The sequence below is a fragment of the Chelonia mydas genome, chromosome 2, assembly GCF_015237465.2.
Source record: "Chelonia mydas isolate rCheMyd1 chromosome 2, rCheMyd1.pri.v2, whole genome shotgun sequence".
Classification (NCBI taxonomy): domain Eukaryota; kingdom Metazoa; phylum Chordata; order Testudines; family Cheloniidae; genus Chelonia; species Chelonia mydas.
The window spans coordinates 165890171-165911942 of NC_057850.1; the positions used below are offsets into that span (position 1 = coordinate 165890171).

The 21772-nt window shown below is 40.9% G+C and overlaps 1 protein-coding gene across 1 annotated transcript in view; it reads right to left on the reverse strand.

Annotated features, from left to right (window-relative positions):
- Nucleotides 1–2053: 2053 nt before the first annotated feature.
- The window catches only part of CNTNAP2 (contactin associated protein 2), a 1647636-nt gene continuing 1627917 nt past the window's right edge, over nt 2054–21772 (reverse strand). Inside the window, exons 23-24 of the mRNA XM_037889980.2 lie at nt 11166–11237; nt 2054–8376 (exon numbers count right to left, since the gene is read on the reverse strand). Of these exons, the coding sequence (XP_037745908.1) occupies nt 8177–8376; nt 11166–11237 (272 nt within the window). The 3' untranslated portion in view covers nt 2054–8176. The remainder of the gene's footprint in view (nt 8377–11165; nt 11238–21772) is intronic.

Sequence of the window (21772 nt, forward strand, 5' to 3'; positions counted from 1 at the left end):
CAAAGGCAGAGAAGAAGGGTCTAGTGGTTAGGCCCCTGGCCAGTGACTTAGGATTCCCAGCTCCACCCCAGACTGCATGTATGAGCTTGAGCGAGTGTCAGCTCTCTGGCTGGAAAGAGGGGATAATACCATACAGGGTGGTTGTGAGAATAAATGTTTGTCAGGTGCTCACATACTCTGGTAACGGGGGCTGTGTAAATTAGCTAGATCTATCTAGTTTGAAGTGAAAGGGTGGATTTAACTCCCCGCACCCAATCTATCAAACAACAAAATTCCATCTAGCTAGGTATTTAGATGGATCTGTCAGCGTGGCATTTGAGCACTTTACAAACAGTGGTGAACTTCTCCTCACATCATCCCTGGGGGTAGAAAGATATGAGTCCCCATTCCTAGATGGGGAACTGAGGCATAGAGTGAAGAAGTGACTTACTCAAGATCACACAAAAAATTTGGGAAAGAACCAGAATTTGAACCCAGCATGCCAGCCCTTCAACCACATGACCGTCTTTCCTCTCTGCTCTCAATCTGACCTGCATGTAAAGGCGCCGCTATGCACAGCACTGTTTTGTATATTCTGTACTGATTATGTCTGCACACCATGCAACACACATACTCTGAGGAGAACTGTCTCGCTGTAGCTAACAATTCACACTACATACTGGAGAGGAGAATGCTGACTAAAGAGTTTATAAATGCATAGCTCATCCATTAGCTAGCAAAACAATCCCGCAAACATCAAGTTAGGTTTTTGTTTTTGAGTTTCATTCAGAACAAATTCCTATTTCTTGTTTCCTAGAAATCTCAGCCACCTGATTCAATGTGCCGGACACCAACCTTCATTCCATATCAATGCTCATTACCACAGTCATTTACTGGGCTCAGGAATGGCAGGGGCTACCATATATTATCACCAATCAATATCTCTGCTATGTTTCTAATGAGTTAAATGATAATGTCACTGCTCCAGCTTGTGCAAAGGGCAGAATATCTCTGCTATGTTTCTAATGAGTTAAATGATAATGTCACTGCTCCAGCTTGTGCAAAGGGCAGAATTAACTCTGCAAAAGGTAATTTACAGCAACTGTAAATTGCTCGGTAAAGCAAGAGATACACACTTTTCTCAAGTCCTGGTCGATAAATGTAGATGCCCAACAGGGGCCTAAGCAGTCAATATCACAGCCTGGTATGTTTCAGAAGGGAACCAGATGAAGCAAATTGGGCACCTGATTCTACTCACAGCTTCAGGTTTTTTTTTTTTTTATTTCAAAGCTGCCATGCTTTGCTTTTCTCATTTGATGTCTGAGAAACAGAAAACCTCATTACAATCAAAATAAACGTTCTCTGTGCTGAAACCTCTTCGCGCCATGCTCTCTTTTTAGAGTGCCTAACCTGGTTTTGTTTTTGTTGCCTCAACAATTTTCCTTCTCTCTCTTTGACTCACTGAAGTCCCTGAAAGTTTAGTTTTAATGCTTTTTGGCAGGAGAATTGTTTGTACGTGAAAAGCGGAGTCATATGTCACAGGAGATGTAGAATTGCAGCGCTGCAGCTCTGCTGCTGGAACTCTAGTGTAGATGCATCCTACAGAAAGGGAAGTGTTTTTCCCCATCACTGCAGGGAATCCACCTCCTGGAGCAGGGGTAGCTAAGGCAACAGAAGCATTCCTTCATCATCCTAGTTGCGTCTACACCACGGGTTAGGTCGGCACAACTATGGTGCTCAGGGTTGTGAATTTTTCACACCCCAAGCACAAAAGCTATGTCATGCTAAACTTAGCCTGCAACTGTATTTTGGATGGCCAAAGAAATGCAGTTCAGGGTACTAGGTCCAGCTGTGTTCCCATTCAAGTCAACAGCAAAACTGCAGTGTGGGCAAAATTGAGTGCCTTCTTCTCCCTCATCCTGCTGAATTTAAAGATAGACAGTTATCTCTATCACCTGACACTTTTGAACCCTGCAATGGTTCTGATATAATCCTCATTTTCACTTTGCCACACTCACACACTTTAAAGTCTTCAGAATGAAGTGCAATTGTGAATGCTTATTCAATAACTATACACATCACACTCAAAATAATCTTGTATTTTACACACACACACACACACACACACTGACCTCCGTGAAACACACAGTGGATAAACTGAAGCAGACAGAGGTTAAAGCTTTGCCCAAAGGTGCAGTGTGTCAGTAGCAGAGATGATAATAAAATGGACAGGTCTTCAATCCCAGTACATTGCTCTAGCCACATGACAGTACTCCCATCAAGATGAACATCCTTCCACTTAGGGTGACCAGATGTCCCATTTTTAAAGGGACAGTCCTGTTTTTTGGACTTTTTCTTATATAGGCGCCTATTACCCCCCACCCCCTGTCCCATTTTTCACAGTTGCCATCGGGTAACCCTACTTCCACTAGAACATACAACTATTCTCCCCCTCTTGAGCTCCCACAGTGTAAATATAGCAGAGTCAGGACTGCCAGGGTACAACAGGGTCACAATTTGTCATGTATATGTAATCATGTTCTAGAAACTGAGCTAAAGTCCTAGACAGAACCAGGGTTGTAGTTGGTTTTGGAACATGATCAAGGCAATTTGTAGTAGACAGCACAACAGGTTGGGGACAATGATATAACTATGTCCCCTGACTCACTGGTACTTGTAGCATTCATGTTTCCCTGCTTGGTTTCACATACTTTTATTCAAGTACAATTCATATACTTTTATGAAGGGATTTAATATAAAGGCTTTCTGGAACCTGATAATTTAACCCATTAACAGACAGAGGGCACAATTCTGCCCTTAGATAGGCATACACAACTCACTGCATTCAATAGTAGGCTCACATCCACATTCAAAGACAGAAGTATGGCGCTGAAGGAACACAAATGGACTATACTATGTTATTTTAAGAGATGGAACTTTGATAGGTATTTAATACTACCCCATGTAGAAGATACGATGCACGATGAATGCTAGCAACAGCAAAACTTCCTTAACACTGCCTGCAAAGGCACCTGAATGGCGACAATCACAGCAAAAGCAGTCATTTTGTGCAGACCAAACTTTTGAGGCGAGATCCTCAGTTGCCCTAAAATGGTACAGCTCTCATTAAGTCAATGGAGCTATGCCGACTTACACTAGCCTAGGAGCTGGCCTCCAGCATGTAATCAAGGCTGGTTGAAATGAAAACTAAACACAGTCAAGCAACAGTTTCTTATTTTTAAGCAATCACTGTTTGTGTGTATGACTGCCTTCTTTGTTGCAACGAGGAACAAGTCCTTTTGGAGAGGATATGAGTCCCTGCATATTTTGAGTCTTTTCTCACGAGGCAGAGACTTCTGTCCTTTCCAAATTGACTTCCTATTGTTAGAGGAAGAAAAAATATAGACAATGATCAGAACATACAAAGCACAAGGAAGCAGCTGTTAGGATAATTAAAACTATGTAGAATTTCTATTTTTTTTATTTATCAATCTGGTTTCTAATAGAACTTTTAACTAAAGGAAAGACATTCACAAAGGATATTAGGCATACATACATATTTTCCTTCTTTCGTTCTAATTTACATGCTGTTGCTTTTGGAGGGTGAGATTCCTGTTTCATATCTCTAGGATGGAATACCAATTTTGATTAACAAAGACAGAATTTAGATTCTGCTTTTCAACAATGTAACCCTTCAAGAGTCACCATGCTTATGACACAATGGAAGATAATCTGAGTGAGAAACCATATTAAAAAGCTACTGCTTATCAGCCGGAGAAACAGCTTCACATTTCAATTGGTACCCTGGAAGTTAGATGCATCTGCCATTAAAAGAGACTCCGTTTTGATGAAAATGTAATCACGGAATAGACTCTCTTCTAAAAAGAATTCATAGCTCTACCATAAACTTGTAATTATACACCTTCTCTTTGGCAATCTTTGTGAAATAAGGAAAACCACCCTTTTATATGCATCATGCTGTCTTGAGCATCATTAAAAACATGTTGCAAATTCCATACCTTTCAAGTGGTAACAGCTGTGAAGAACATAACTATGTGTAAGAGACCAAAGGTGCAGTGCGTATGGTAGGCACAAATCCTATAGTCCTAACTGAAATTTCACATTTTTGTTTAATATTTATTTCTGATTTTAAAGGTCATTTCTAATGTCAACTGACTCTAATATGGAATAAGGGGCATTTGAATGAACACATAAGAAACAACAGATTAGAGTGCTGGTTTCTATTAAAGGCTGTTTTGTTATCAACATTTTAATTTTTACCATTTTGGATAGGACAAAATTTCTTTGGCACTTCACAGCTCATCTCCTGGGTGCCTTTATTTTGACTGTAGATCCAAATGCCCCTTAGCATTACCCCACTAGACCGACACTCCTGATTCTAGACACAATCTGCCCCCCACAGAAATCAACAGGAATTTTGCCATTGATTTCAACAGGAGCAGGAGCAGGCCTTTTAGAGTCACATTCCCCACATGTTCAAACAGGGAAAGGGACTAAAATGAGTGAGTAAACTGACTCAGCTGAATGTGCACTATGCTCCTATGATATCTGAGTACATTTCAGGGCAAGTGCAGTGTTGTGTGCGCATCAGGATTCACTCTGTTACGATTCAGGTTTAGCCACCACAGGAAGATACTACCTCAAACTCAAGATATTACCTGCCCTTTTAACTGCTCAGTTGGTCAGTACAAACTCTCTTAGCAACCAGAAGTACCCGTGAACTCCCCTCATGAATCATATAAAATATCACCATTTCTTTTGCAAGCTACCCATCTTAGTCTGCTGCTTCTCAGTTCCTGGGGCCCTGCAGGGCTAGTATTTGTCCTACGTAAGACTAGTCACCATGGCATTCTATCTACAAGGCATTCTAGGAAAAGGCTACAAGAACCGGCAGCCAAGACACCATCTCCACCATCGAATACTGGTGTGTCAGTCTGCAATGTCAAATCCATTGTCTCAGCCTGCTGAGCTCTCTCCCTTCCAGTTTAAGGAAATACACTATTGCTAATGCAGCTCTCAATAAGATTTTCAATCATTAATACAAATAGCTCCTGGGTCTATGAAGGCAACTCCTTATTCCTACTGAATCAGGAAAATAATCATAACACTGAAGTTTACTACCAGCTTCTTCTCCTCACTGCATGAGGCTTTCCTGCAAAGAGCTCAACACAAATTTACACAGCTCTCATGAGCTTCACATGAAGAGCTCTGAGTCTGTGAGCTGAGAGAGAGAGAAGGTTGGGAGACCAGATGATTAAGGGTACTGGCATTGACTTTGCCTTTCTTCTTTATTGCACGGGTTTGAATCGAGACCGAGTCCATCATTTCCATCAGATGGCTGCTCAGGGCCTCATGTGAATTGAGTTGGTGGTCTGAGTTTAGTTATTAATGAACAGACATCATCATCACAAAGACCACTGTCATAACTGATATGCTTGTTGCTAGGTCAACCAAGTCCCCGAAGACTTGACTGGACATGGAGAGACAACTATCCACTTGCCCTTCCAGCGCAGGGATGAGGCATGTTAGTTGGGCAGTGTGTCTCTGCGGTGACTTCTGCTGTCTTGGTTGTGTGAAGAACCATGGGACTCCAGTCTCAGGCGGCAGAGCTGACACTTCTCACGCTAAATTCAGTTAGAAAGTCAGCCTTTTTACTGCAACAAAAATCACAGCCTAAGGAAATGGGCGCTCTGCTCTCATTTGCTGTACCTGGGCCTTCTGAAGTAACATGCATAGTCTTTGCTGGGAATGCCTAAAATACCATTTGAAATTAAATTAATAAACTAAAATCAATAAGGAAAAGTGGGATTTTCTTCACTAGAAGAGAAGATTTTTGTGACCTACCCACCCAACAGTAGAGGTGGCTGGCCTGAATAGCTAGTGATGTATGGCAGATTAGTTTCAAAGTGCTATAGTGTTGTTTTGACACTCCTCAGGGGGAGGATATTCTTCTTATACCCACTGATCTTAAACAAGAATAACGACTTCTCACTCAAAGAGAGAGATGACAGTTTTTGAGGCAAACCAGTGCTAAGCATGGGGTGGGGCAAAGATGGGTTTCTTTCCTGTTTGGACCCCGCCGCCATAAAGATACCTGAGAAACAGACAATAACTTTCTTAAAACTGGCCAAATTTACATACTGAGTCCAAATCCATACCCTGAAGAAAGTAGTGGGTTTGAGATCTACATTAGCTATAGTGATTCAGCAAGTCCCGTTTGAGAGAGAGACTGTGGAGAGTTTTAACAAAAGGCCTTGACACATACCCAATGTCTTAAATTGTTGCCATGTCTGCTAACTGTGCATTTATACACAGGGAAGCAGTTTTAAGACCTATGAATACAAAGGAATCCTGAAAATGCTCCAATATTCCATCTCTAATTAAAAAAAATGTCCTTTCACTTTACAACATCCAACAAAATAATGCTATAAAGCAAAAATAAAGAAAGGGGAAGAAGGAACTAAAAGAAAACAGCATTGCTTAGTTCAGAGTGATGTTCATCTGAATTTCAAATAAGTCTTGCAAATAGGTACTGAAGGAATGGATTAAAGCTGTGCATACCAAAACTGTAAATATTATAAGGTTACATGACACCAAAAATGCCACAGGCATAAATCCTTTCATAAGAAATTCTTAGTATTGATTCTGGTTTTTGATGCACAGTAAATGTCCTGCTATACATTCATATCTTCATTCTGTTCCACGCATAACTACCCATAAGGCCCTGTGTCTCCATTAATCAAGGTTATTGGAGACTCCTGCTCCTTTGCAGTGGAGAAGCAAAAACCACTTTATTGCCATCAAAGGATGAAATTAACTATTCAGGCTACCACTTACCCTCTCTGCAAACTAACTGCCTCTTTCTCAGTGACATGCCTGACATTCAGCTGGTCTGAGAGATTGTGATCCCTGAAGCACTAGATATTGCCTTTGCAGTCCTTAGTCATTACTCCAAAAAGACAGTGAAACTGATCAGGCAATCAGGCAATCTGTTAAAAAAAGGAACTCTGCTCTCATGCTGTGTGTTTCTGCTGCCCTCTCTATGAGCAGGACTCTTTAAGCCTCTGGTTTTACCTTACTGCCCGAGAGAACACTGGACAGAGGCTTTCTTCACAAAGGGATTTAAACCAAAGATTTAAAGAACAAACTAAATTGCTATGCCAATGACAGAAAAGTATTATGTGAAAACTGTTGGATCAAATGCAAATTCCTTAGAACTGCACCAATAGTTCTGTGACAGCCTATGAAGCAAACAAACAGTAAAGTCTGACTCTAATTCCCAACTACAATGCTTATGCCTACATACAGTGTACGCCAATATATCACAGGCAGAGCTGAGTTTAAACTGAAACCGCCATGTGGCCTCAGGTCAGCAGTATCATAGCCAAAGTTACAGAAACAGATTAGGTCTACAGACCCCTTCTGATTTAAATAAACAAACCAAAACAAAAATTTTCCTGTGCTTTTACTCCTCTCCTATAGTCAGAATAATTATAATATTTTTACATTGCTGATAAGTACTATACACAATCAACATTTTGAAATGCCTGTGCCAAAGTGGGAGAATCTTAAAGTGTTGGCACAAGATGATTGAAAATTGGCAAATATGATTTGATCCTCTTTTCCCTACCCCACTTCCTCCCCTAGAACTTTTAAACCAAAATTCAAACACCACCAAATGAAACAATATGTGAACCAGTATTATGGCAACCTGTCTGGAACCGACTATGCATGACTGAAAAGAACACTTTGAGGATGTATCGATTTGTAAGCTGTTTTCAAGACAGAAATATCCACATTCTAAAGGGCTTTTAAAAAATGTAGAAAACTGGCCCTGTTATCATCACGGGTATTTAGAACACCTCTAAACACACACAGAAAAGACAGGTATTACTGACAAATTTTAACCAATGCTGAAGCTCTAAAAGCTGTTGTTTGTTGTTGTTGGGATACAGAAGGGGCAATTCGTTGCAAATGAATATTAAAAAGTACTTTTCTTAAATGTGTGTGTTATCCTTGTTTCCAGTCTCATCGGTTTTGCCTGTTGCTTGCTCTTCCATTTGTGCTGATCTTTTTACTAGATGTGCTCAAGAGTCTGAAGTAGAGCGTTCTCTCCTCGCTAAAAGAGTCATCCCCACCCCCACCCAGCCCTGCTTCCAACCCCCTCCACACACTCTCAGATAAGCCACTCTTTTTTGCTCTCGTCGATGGTCTCCGTAAAGTTGGGGTCATTGTTCATGATGGCTGCATCGGCACTCTCAGCAGACTCCGCCCCCTTGGCCTCATTGGTGTGGTAGGTTCCCTTGTGACGGAACATGTAGCGTATCAGGAACACCAGCGTGCAAAGTATGGTGAAGATCACAACAGCAATGACACCTAATGGATAGGAGGAATGACAGAAGCAGAAAAAATAAAATAAAATTCAGGAATTCCATGGGGGCTTGATTTTACTGTCTACTTCAAATGTTTACCCTAATCTGGCACTTTTTTTGTTTGGCTTTACTAATGTCCATGGAATTTCTTTGTGGTTTACTCCAAAACTTAATCAAACAGAATCCCCTAATCCTTACTGCAATGGTTGAACCTCATCATTATTACTATTTATACAGGTGTGTTTGGTGCTTCATGGGTGGTCATAGAGACAGAGGGCCCAACTATTCCCACTGAATACCAGTATAAATGAAGATGAGTTACCTGGACTCTGTCAGGGCAACTCCTTGTGGGACAGAATTCACATGTCATCTGTAGGTAGGCCATGGAGATGCAGCACAGGCCTTCTATGATGCCTATTGCATTTGTCTGGGATAGTGGGTGCTGGCCTTCTGAACCCCCAAGAGATCAGGTGAGGTTGCCCCTCACCTGACCTATTCTCAACTGCACCATCCTATTTAGAGTTACCTCTGCAATAGCCTAGTTGAGGCAAGTACTGAGTGCCTTGACATAGCAAGCCCCCTTAATGACCTTCCTCTTGTTCCCTTTGGGCGGCAGTGGTGTTAAAGTGGCACATCTATGGTGCAGACGGCCGGATGGGCCCTCTGTGGGTGTGTGAGTTTCATCCAGAGTGGAAAACTGCAAGCTTCTCACGCTAACAATCCTAGAAAGCCTTTTCTTTTCCGTAGTCAGTCGTTTTATATGAGGCTTGGTAATTGATGAGCTGGGCATTCAGGTTGTTGTTTAGTTACAGTTCCACATATTCAGAGATGCAATTCTGTGCTCGGAGGGAGCCCAGTTCATATGGGGGATAAACGCTGGGGCTCGTCAAAATATTTTCAATTTCAATTTTTTTTTATTTTTTCACAAAAAAATTTGTAAACATTTTTCTATTTTCCAACCAGCTATAGACACTTAGTTTTTCAACCATAAAAAGGGGCAGGTTTGATAATAAGGGCTAGATTAACAAAGATACTTAAGTCACCATCACCACACCTAACTTTTAGGTGACCAGAAAAATTAATGAGATTCACAGAGCTCTCAGGCTCCCTATAAAATGAATGGGGAAAGATAGGCACCTCAGAATGGGATTCACAAAAGCAAGCACAGTAGACGTCTAAAATAACCAATGGGAGATGGCAAGCTGAGGGAGAGGTGTACAAGACCTCCCCCCCCGGCCCCGACTCCTCTCAGAAATAGGCACCTAAGTCTGGATGCAGGGAGGCACCTCCCTCTGCTTTGAATTCTCAGATGTAAACCCTCTCTTGGGATTAGGCACCTATGTCATTTTAAGAGGAATGACTCCCTTGTAGATTTTAACCCAGAAGTTAGGATACTCACCTGAGGTATGGGCAATCCCTAGTTCAAATCCTGCCTCTACCTGATGAGGAGAAGGGATTTGAACAGAGATCTGCCATGTCTCAGGTGAGTGCTCTAACCACTGGGCTATGGGATATTCTGTGGAAACCCCTAAATCTCTCCTGTTGAAGCTGTTCCTGTGCATAAATAATTAAAAAACCCCTTTGGATCAGGGGGACTGGATCCTCAGTCTCCCACCCCCAAGGTGAGTGCTCTAACCACCAGGCTACAGACTCTCTCTTTCTGCCTCCCTATCCCCCGTATTGAAGCTGTTTCATTGTGGCTAAATGAAAGGAAGCTGTGGTAATTTCTCCCTAAAACAGATTTTAAGATGAAAGGTTTATCTTTTAGAAAAATACTTGAATGCATTTGGAGATTAACGTGGCAATACTATCTCTCTCTAGCATACTATGGTGCTAATTAAAGAGGGGCTCAGACCCCACCCTCTTATCTGAATACCCCTTTGTATGGTGCAGGCCAGGAGACCTAAGGATACATATATGTATGTATAAATCTGAATCAGGATCCACATTTTGCAGATAATCTCTGAATTATGATTAAGAAAAAAATCCTACTCACAAGCCAGTTTCACTAAGCAGTGAAAAATGAACATCCCATGAGAGAGGCAGTTGAACAAACCTAGTCCCCGGTGTAGCCAGAATTTTCCCGTTGACCTAGCTACCGCCTCTTGGGAAGGTGGAATACCTATGTTGACAGGAGAACCCCTCCCATCGGCATAGGTAGTGTCTTCATTGAAGTGTTGCAGCTGTACTGTTGCAGCGTTTTAAGTGTAGACCAAGCCCTTAGATGCTGAGGCCAAATTCTGCAATTAATAACTTGTGCATTTGTAATTATAATGAGGTTCTGTCAGGCGCTAGGACAGAATCTGGCCTCTAAGTAGAGGTGAGGTCAGCATGATGCTGAATCATGCCAAGAGCATAACAGAGTGTGCTTGACCTAGAGCCTTTGAATCTACAGGCTTGAACCTACTTTAGTGGGAGCAGGAGCAGGCCCCAGGTTCATGCTGATTGGTGTGTACTAATTCATTACACTAAACTGCAGGAAATGTTACCAGTTCTACCAATACAACTACACTGAATAAAAGTAGCTTTTTTTTACTTTAACTTAAATAGCTTCCAAAGTGCCATAAGCTAAACTGAAAAAAGGCACTCTTATACTGATGTAATTCCCCAGGTAGACCTCCTTAGCCCAGTATAACTGCAGTGGTTTAAATTCACACCTTACCTTACACTGGTATAACTGTCCCATGTAGGGAAGCCCTTTACTCAACCAAACAGTTTGAACAAATTTTCTGCAGTTTCAGACTTCTATGCACAAGCCACAAAACATCTTACCAATGCATATATTTTTCTTACCTCCAATAATGGCAGAGTTCCTGTTAACTCCATCTCCTATAGCTTGACCATTGTATGGGAAATCAGCACTGGCTGTAAAACGGGAATCAAAGATTCATGTTATAATACATCAGTTCCCGAAAACTCACAAGACTGTCTTAAAAATACACTTGTCACAAGCCCAAGATCCTAAAATAAATAAAGTTAAAAAAAGAAAGTCCGCTGTGATTTGTATTTTTATTTTTAAATAAGAAACTTTCCCCTCTGCCTGATACCTCAAAGCCACTCTGCTCAACCCCAAACCATTCAAGAATCTAAATGAAATACAAGAGGCAATCCAGACTTTTATAGGATTTTTAAATTTATTTCTCCCTAACAGTGGGAGATCGTGTTGTGCTTCTAGTGAGATTTCTGCCTTAGTGATACTAGACATTGCTAACCAGAAGGGATTCCAATTTCTCCAGCCTTTAGGGACTGCTATACAGTACCAGCAAACTGTGTGACAAAAAAGGAATTCTCTTTTTTATTGCACAGCCTAAAGTAAACAAGTGAGTGATTGTGGTAGAGATGGGCCAAAGAATCAGTTCAGCTTTAGGCTAAAGTTTGGATGGGAAGTTCCAGGTTTGGCCATCCACAGAATATTGAGGACTATTTTCAAAGGGAATCTCATCTATTTAATCTGTGATCATAATTTTTCTGTATTGCCCATCACTGCAGTGTCTACCTGCTAGCTCTATATTGCCAACCCTGGTAGTTGTGCATATGGCTGCACGCTTACAGCACTTGATACTTTGTCACAGAAACACAGTAGCGTTTTCAATGAATAAACAAGAAAATTTCGATAGGAAAACCATTACTGGAGGAGATGCAGAAATCGGAGAAATTATTTATGACTCAGGTCAGTATTTAAAGCGTAGCTGTTCTTTCTTCTTTGGTGTATATTGTAATAGGTTGCCATTAAAGACCACTGATACAATCACTGCATCCAGAGGCTTGCTCGTTATGGAGTTTAACTTTCTCTTCTTAGGCATCTAGGTTCCTTTTGTGTTGCAAAGCATCTGCACCAGAGTCTTGATAGCTCAGAATCACTTCTCTAGCTCCAAAACTCTCTTCAGACCACATGGCCTCAAGTGGTTTCTCATGTGTATACTCTGGGACTGAGGCAGAGCCATGGTGTGTTAAATAGCTACTAGTCTGACCTCCTGTATAACACAGGCCATAGAATGCCCCCAAAATAATTCCTAGAGCAGATTTTTTAGAAAAACATCCAATCGTGATTTAAAAATTGTCAGTGATGGAGAATCCACCACGGCCCTTGGAAATTGTTCCAATGTTTAATTACTCTCACTGTTAAAAATGTATATCTTACTTCCAGTCTGAGTTTATCTAGCTTCCACTGCCAGCCATTGGATCATATTACACCTTTCTGTACTAGACTGAAGAGCTCATTATTAAATATTTGTTCCCAATGTAGACAGTTATAGACTGTAATCAAGTCACCTCTTAACCTTCTCTTTGTTAAGCAAAATAGTTTGACCTCCTGGAGTCTATCACTATAAGGCACGTTTTCCAACCCTTTAATTATCCTGTGGCTCTTCTCTGAATCCTCTCCAATTTATCAACATCCATTTTGAATATACAGTGTGCCATTCTTCTTCCCTGGATACAAACAGGAGTTCTTCAAAATTCTTGTTAACTGACTGGTGAGCTAACATTAATATCTAGAAACTCGTGTACATGCTCCACTAGGATCTGCATCAGAGTGGAATAATGAATAGTCTGTGCGGCAATGATACATAGGTGCACCACTGGGGAGCTGTTAATGGGCAAGAGTGTTCATTTTCTCCATCACCGTTTGGTGACTCTTCAAATCCTTCCATTATCTCCAGGACATTAATGGTAAGAACATATCCCAGCAGGACCGTGTTCATTGCCTGACACTTGTCCACAATAGCCGCAAATGATGACTTGCCCAGAGCAAATAAGTGTCATGAAGCTGTAGTTATTACATGTAGCTAACCTTCACATAGCAAAAGCAATTATCTTGTCCATAGATTACAGCTGTACTGCTGCTGAATTATAGGGTTGAGGAAGAAAAAAGAAAGCTGCCTTCCTTATTCAGAAATTTCAACCAGTCACTGCCAGGCTAGTTAGGCAAAAGTATCCCAATTCCACAAAGAAGCTGAATGATTTTTGGTTCTAAATACCATGCGCCACCCTAGTCGTTACTCAGGACCATAAATAGGGCCATTTAGTTATTTGGGTTGTAAAAGCTGGGCTGGAACTATACTGGTACAGTCTCCTTCGATATTCAGGAATCCCTTAATCTCCATCCCATCTCTCCGTTTTACAGCAGCCAAGTGTCCATCTTTATCAATCCACTGGGAATCAAAAAGTAGCAAACATGGCAAAGAGCTCTTCTGTGGAAGCAGCCATTCTGGAATAAAGCCACTTCTCTGGTTTGTGAATTCTGTGATTTGGCTCTGGTAATAAATATGACAAAATTCTCCAAATGCTCTGCTTGGGCAGCTGTGGCAGTAAGCATGCACAGATACCAACCAGAAGCGAAAAGTGTAAAGTGAGGACATGCCAGCACCATTGTGTCAAACACAGGGCTGACATGTGGATGCACTGAACTGCTTTAGGGGAATCCAAACTCAACTGTGGTTTGTAGACACCATGTCATCGAATACACTTGCAAAGTGCAGGGCAGATGGTGCCTTCTTTGTATCTTTTAACCTCAAATTAGTCTGTTGGATTAGTTTTCAACTTGACCATCTAGGACTGAAATTATCCTTTAGAGTAGGGTCTGGTGTCCTGGGTGGTCTCCTCTATTCACAGCAGTGCTGGCTGGAATTAGTTGTAGATCAGCTTCAAAAAATGCCACAGAGTAAATCTAAGAACACATAGTCTAGTTGTAAAAAAGTTTACAGTCTTCACTATCCTTTTATTTGCCTAAGGATAAATAGGGCTAGATAGAATTAGTAACGGATGTGGAAATGATTCAGAAAGGACTAAAGGCAAAGTCCATATTTTTAATATTATTTTAATGATATTGGATATTTAAGGTCAGTATGGAGACAGCAGCTTAACTTCATCATGTATACTTTTCAAAGTCCCCTGACATTGCTACAATAATACAAATAATACCAAAGCTCATTTGTTATATGTACAGCCATTGGTTGCAAGTGGATCTCTACAGAAACCACTGATCAGAAAGGGGAGGTACGGCTGGATAAACAGACCAGAGGCAGAATCAGGTGTTTATGACTGCAGACGTGGTCATTTTAATGGCTCAAACTACCATTTTGCTTGGCAGATGCTAAATCATGGGACAACACTGCAGCTTTCCCCCGCACAGCAAGAGACTATTAGGCTGGATGGAGTCCTTATAAGAAAAGGTCTTTTGAAAATTTCAAAACTGTTTGTTATTTTTATTTTAATGAAGGTGTTCTGAAATCTGAATGGAATTACAAGTTGTATACGACAGGTTTCAGAGTAACAGCCGTGTTAGTCTGTATTCGCAAAAAGAAAAGGAGTACTTGTGGCACCTTAGAGACTAACCAATTTATTTGAGCATAAGCTTTCGTGAGCTACAAGTGAGCTGTAGCTCACGAAAGCTTATGCTCAAATAAATTGGTTAGTCTCTAAGGTGCCACAAGTACTCCTTTTCTTTAAGTTGTATATGGTGATAACTGAATTTGTCTATTTTTGCCATCCCCACTTCTCGAACAGTAGAATACTCTCTTTTCCAACACACACAATATAGTCAATATTGGAAACTAATTTTCCCTTTTTGTAGGCTTCCAGCATGTGAAGATCTTCCAATTGCAACATTTAAAGAATGTCTATGCTAATGGGATGATTCACCTTAGTTGTGCAAAACAACCTATATTCACTTTGAGAGAGAGAGAGAGAGAGAGAGAGAGAGAGGGCTTGTGAGAGAGGAAATGGATATTCTCATGAGCCTTCAAGCACAGCTGTGATTTTGTTCAGGATGAAATTTTGTTAGTTTCAAGATGCAATATAGCTTTTCAAAGTAGAAATGGTAAAACTTCCACTCTCAGCAAAATTATGATTTTGAGAATTTGCCTCAGATGCAAACACACACGCACCATTAGCATTAAAATGTGAGTTTTGGTCCAGTCTTCTGTGAAGATCTGCTCCGCTCCCTTTGCATCCAAGTTGGATTTTAAGAAGTTTGTTGTTAATCAGTGACTGTGCTCAACAACTTCTGTTGCTTTGGGCCAAGAATAAAGCTGTTGCTATCACAACCCCACATCCACTCCACCTAACAGTAGTGATATTCATTGAAAAACCCTCTTTATCACCCCTTTTTGGCTGTTTAGCCTAGAGGCTCCAAATTCTGCAAATATTCAAAGCCTGATTCTGTTTTCACAGTGGTATAAATGATAATCAACTTCATTGGAGTCAGTGGAATTATGGTGACGCAAAATCAGTCTCAGTGAAGATAATCAGAGTTAGTGTCCAAGGAAAAAGAAAATTTCTGAGAAACTAATAGCAAAACAGACAACTGGATCAAATCAAAATAGAGCTTTTCTTTCTTTTGGCTGTTGGATGGTTTCCCTGGCCCTTAACTGTTAGTACCATCAGCCAACAAAGAAATACAGCCCTGACTGACCAATCCTGTGTTGCTGCTTGTACAAAAATCACTGATATTTTAGGCTTCTGAGAAAGCGTGTGAGACTAGACCAGCCCATTGTTCTTCTCTGGATTGCAGCAGAGAAGAAAAATACCTAGTATTCTTGCTGTACTCTGTGCAAGTACAACGCTGCCTTTCAGACAAGGCTATTGTACTCAGGCTGCCAATTCCATACCCTTTCTCAACAGACACCCTAATTACAGCAACTGTTTGACTAATTGCTTGGCTCTCTATGGTAGCACCACACATCTGCAGTTACTCTGAAATTTCCCTTTCTTACTCGTTCTACACTGAACCCAACGGAGTGGAAAATATATAACATTAATATTTTGTCTTCTTCTATCATTATAACTAAGGGTAACACGTTTACACACTAGAGTGTAATACCTTTCCATGGATTTTAGATTGTAAAATAATGAGTTGCAATAACTAAGGCCCTCATATAGCGTAGCAGTTAAGTATGGTACTTAACATCAAGCATGCAAGTAATCCTGGTGAAGCAAGCGAAGTCCATGAGAATACTCACATGCTTAAAGTTTAGCAGGTGGTTAATGAACGGCTGGCGTGGGGCTTACGACAATAAGGCCAACGTGATTAAAATGAGTGAAAGCTGAGGGTAGTTAGCACTCAACCAAAGTGCGCAGCAAGTCTTCATCAATATCCCACCATGGCTTAAATGAAACAGACCCTGGCAATAAGTGAACCAAGGGACTTGAATTTAAAAATAAATAAATAAATAAATAAAAAGATGCCCCATCTGGCATTAGCGAGTCGAATTTTCTTGGTAAAAATGTTGTGGTTTCCTTGCACAGATTTATAACAATTCAGTCATAAGTGACAATGAAGGAGACAATACACTTTGCATGCAAAGTTTGCAGGAGCCTTCATGTACTGTGTTTTGCATTTAGATCAAGTGCATCAATTTACTGTGGGCAAACCACACGAAAGGCACCCACCATGCCTGACTGTCAAAATACGAATTACTTGAAGTCAAAATGTTTTGCAGAGGCATATCGGTTTTTACAAAGTTTTTGCTGGGAAAGTTTTTGAGGCCCAGGGCTCTCTGGTCACTTTTGACAAAAGAAAGAGACACATCAAAAGCGTGAAATTTTTGATCCAAAACCAGCTGTTTTGACAATGCCATTGAACAAAAACGTTCAAAAGGTTTTGCTTTTGTTCCAAAAACAAATTTTAAAACCTTAAAAGTTGTTGGGATTGGGAAATTGTTCTCTGGACTCCTCTGGTACGTAGGGTAGTCGGGGAGACAGTCTGGGATTATGGAGACACATTTGCTGGATGTTTCTGTTAGAATGATCAGCAGTGTAATAGTTAACACTATTGACATTTAACTTGTCACCAATAGGCTCCAGACTCAACAATCCACTGAGGCATGGAATAACTCCTAAATGGGTTGCTACTAACCCCTCTACTTCTTATAGCAGGGGTTCCTGAAATTTGTTAGAGCATTCTTCTCGTAACCACAGGAAAAAGCTTTTAAAAGTGATTGTGTGACAGGCATGTAAAAAGTGTGTGTAGTTTTTTGTGGTGACTAAGGAAAAATCTTCCTAGGGAAAGGTGGAAGGACACAGTGATCCAATGAAAGCTGCATCCTTGGAGACAATTAAAAAACTATACTGGACAACACACGAGAAAACAGAGGGAATAATCCTGTACTGGGAGCAGGGATGGATTAGATGAGCCAATGGACTTGATTCTGCACTGTCTTGCACTTTGCATTGTCATTGCCCAATGACAGCATTTTACATGCTTTGATTGTGCAAGTGCAAGGCAGTGGAGAATCAAGACCAATATAATTTTCATTTCAACATAAAGGTTCCGTGATGCATGATTTTCTTCCTTATTTAGGTCAATACATTTTAGGTATAAGAATGGTTGACAGGATTACACCATACAGGTCTGGATTTGTCTGATAACAGTTCCAATTTTAGATACGTTTAGGTGTAGATGTAGTGTTTTGAATATTTACTGTTAACAAAGTTCCAAACTGATTTGCAGTATATTACATCACTCAAAAGCCTGGACCCAGCTGTCTTTTTACTTCTCAGTAGACACATCTGAATGTCACTGGGTGCCTCAATAGGACTTCAGACAAGAACTGATGATATATTAGTCATGCTGGCCTAATCTATTAGCTTCATGAAAATTTCATGAACCGGTCTTACATTTCACCTGTTAAGGAAGGAAAACAAATACTTCCTTTTATAATTAATGTAGAATACGAAACGCTCTGGTGCTCTCAAAGGAACTGTAGAGTTAAGTGCTGATCAAAGCCTAGCTGTAGATATCTAAGCATTGGTAATGGACCCAAAGGGAAACCTATAAAAAACTGCCTCGGGACTAGGAAAAATTGTCTTTATGGAAAGCATGTGTATGTGTGTAAATCTCCAAAGACAGGGTTTCTCTTTTGTTTCATTTTACATGTGGGAAGGATTTTGATTCCATTCTCCTCTCTCTGTTGGAGTCATGGAAGAAGGTTACAAAATAGCCCTAGCGTGGAAATAGTTCCAGGCCTCTCTACATAAGCCTTGCAAGGATGGGAAAGAACTAAGAATAGGGAATAGTGCGGTTCAGGGTTGGGAAACTCATTTACATGGGTTGCCTACCCTGCAAGCAACATGTCTACTCCGACCCATGCAGTGGGGAAAGTCTCGTTTTCTGTTTGCCTTCAGGAGGCTGGATCTTGTGAGCTAAATAGGTATTTGTATCTCTTTCCACACACACACTCACACCCTCCTGAGCAATAAAGACTGTTTGATTATTGTCCCTTTGATACCAATTTTGGAGATCTTTGGTACTCTATGCTGTCACATTAAAGGTTTTGGATACTGAGACGTGTAATGCCATTTACACCTCTCTCGGTGAAAGATGAAGCCTGTGGTGATGAGTCTTGAGGGGAATGGCTTTTAAACTAATGTATTTGTAAACTGAGAAGCCTGAAAAATAGCAGCTGCTATATTCCCAATTTGTACATTAATGTGCCTATAATTTGTAGCTCCTATATTTGTAATTATCAAAAATGATGGGCGCAATCCTGCCCCTGCTGAGGTCAATGAGGATTTTGTGGCTAATTTTAATGGGAACAGGATCAGCCCCTGGCCCCATACATGTGATGTGTGCATTAATTTTCTAAAAAAAAAAAAAAAAAGAGACAAAACAAAAACCCAAACTTTTGTATGGAGGATGTGGTATGATGTAGGGGCAAAGAAGAGAGCTTCAATATTCAGAGTCAAAATATAAATTTAAACTTGAAACTGTAAAGGCACCAACCTTGGCCTTCAGCTTCAGAGTGTTTATGCTAGTTCACTAAATTGTCTTCAGCCTCTGGAGAGAGAGCCAAAGGAAAAGCGAGGCAGTGGAGCCAAGAATTTGGATATCAAAATGCCTCCCTCTCCACTATTTAATAATTTCCCTTAACAGGATTCCTAGTTATTGATAATACTTGTAAAATAAATACAGTCTTAGCAGAGGTGACAATGGCTCTCTTTGTAAACTGATCTACTAATTTTCTTATTCCTAGGCTGCATGATTAACATTCTACTCAGTGCTGTACGAAATAGCTACGAACACGTGGGTCTCTTAGCAAGTACCAAAACAATGTATAGGTTTGGATGGTAGCTAAACATCAACTGGCTGGTACATCTGATGAACTGTCAGAAACTACCAGCAGGAGAGTGAGTTTGTGTGTGTGTGTGTTTTTTGGAAAAGGGGGCAGGGGGGTGAGAAAACCTGTATTTGTGCTGGAAATGGCCCACCTTGATTTTCATGCACGTTGTAAGGAGAGTGGTCACTTTGGATAGGCTATTACCAGCAGGAGAGTGAGTTTGTGTGTGTGGTTTTTGGAGGGGGGGTGAGGGGGTGAGAGAACCTGAATTTGTGCAGGAAATGGCCCACCTTGATTATCATACACATTGTGAAGAGAGTGGTCACTTTGGATGGGCTATTACCAGCAGGAGAGTGAGTTTGTGTGTGGGGGGGCGGAGGGTGAGAAAACCTGGATTTGTGCTGGAAATGGCCCAACTTGATGATCACTTTAGATAAGCTATTACCAGCAGGAGAGTGGGGTGGGAGGAGGTATTGTTTCATGGTCTCTGTGTATATAATGTCTTCTGCAGTTTCCACAGTATGCATCCGATGAAGTGAGCTGTAGCTCACGAAAGCTCATGCTCAAATAAATTGGTTAGTCTCTAAGGTGCCACAAGTACTCCTTTTCTTTTTGCGAATACAGACTAACACGGCTGTTACTCTGAAACTACAGACTGTGAGTATATCTTTTAGGAGAAGAAAAACATGCACAATTGTGAAAGAGAACCAGGCAAGAGTGAAGGGTCCATATTTAACTCTCCATCAGTAGAGATTACAGCAAATTCTAGCACCGTAATTAAGCATTTAAGGAGCAAGCACTGATGTTGCCAAATCTTAGACAGACACTTTCCTTCGTTTGTCTCCCTGCTCCTTAGGGATGAGAAAAATATAAACTGTTACATCTTACGACCTATTACCTACTAATATTAATTTGCAGCGTTGATGATGAGCTGCTGAGCTATGAAGTTTTGCTTCGTTGTGTCCTGGCTACCCAAGAAAAATCACCTCTTCCCTGTTAGCAAATGCACCAGAAATCAAGCTTGGACATTTTTGGAGATACTCTGTAGGTATGGAAATCTGGGAGCTGAAAGTTGGTCATTCTCCTCAGATCCCTTGGCTCTGCAACTCACTTCTCAAGTGACCTGCCAGAGGCTGACTCTGTTGGCCTTAAGGACATGATGTAGGGGCTTTTTCAAACCTTTGCATGAGTGGGCAATAATGAGTCTAGCTCAGGGGTCGGCAACCTTTCGGAAGCGGTGGGTTGAGTCTTCATTTATTCACTCTAATTTAAGGTTTCATGTGCCAGTAATACATTTTAACGTTTTTAGAAGGTCTCTTTCTATATGTCTATAATATATAACTAAACTATTGTTGTATGTAAAGTAAATAAGGTTTTTAAAATGTGTAAGAAGCTTCATTTAAAATTAAATTAAAATGCAGCGCCCCCCGGACCGGTGGCCAGGAGTCGGGCAGTGTGAGTGCCGCTGAAAATCAGCTTGCGTGCCGCCTTTAGCATGCGTGCCATAGGTTGCCTACCCCTGGTCTAGCTTATAGCTTAATGTCAATGAGTACTGCATTGTCAGTAATGATCAGCAAGCATGTTAATTTAAAAAAAAACAAACAAAACTGTTCAGTGCCCAGAAACCATGTAATAGGTGCCTTTAAAAATGTGTGAGTGGCCTCATTCTCAGTACAGATGCTTAGTACAGTGGCATGCTTGGCCTTTTGTCCTCTAAACCCTTTCTGGATCTGCACTTTTGGTGTCTTCAGAGGTCAAGTTTGGAAATGGAGGGGCCCATCATGAATAAAGATGACTGATTCTTCTCTTCCAACTCATCTGTCACCACAGATAGGGATTTGTAGGAAAGAATCATCTGCTGCTTTCCTCTGAAGAAGATGATGAGAACAGCTTCTTATATCATCTGTTAACGAGCTGGCTCTTGTGCTGTTGGAAGCACCATTACAAACGAGGATCAACCATTGAGTGTGCTATTCTCCAAGAGAGCTGCAATTGGGAGATGCTCCATATATTGCATCCACAGGCCAAGATAGTTTGAAATCAGAAATACTATTTGCAGCTAATAATGATTGGGGTCCTCTGCTTTCATGATCCAAATGTACAGGGACAAAGAGAATATAATATACCAAAAGCAGCAGCTATTCAGTACTTCAGCTGCTTTTTGAACTGGTGCATCCTTAAACAGCATTTCTGAGAGTTCCTGTCACAAGATAATTGCTCTGTCTGCTAACATGTGGAGGGGCTAATGGTCACAGAAAAGAACCTTAGAAGCCCAATTAGCCTTACTCACTGACAACCTCTAATGCTGCTCGGGAAGGAGATAGAAGTCTTTGTTCAAAACAG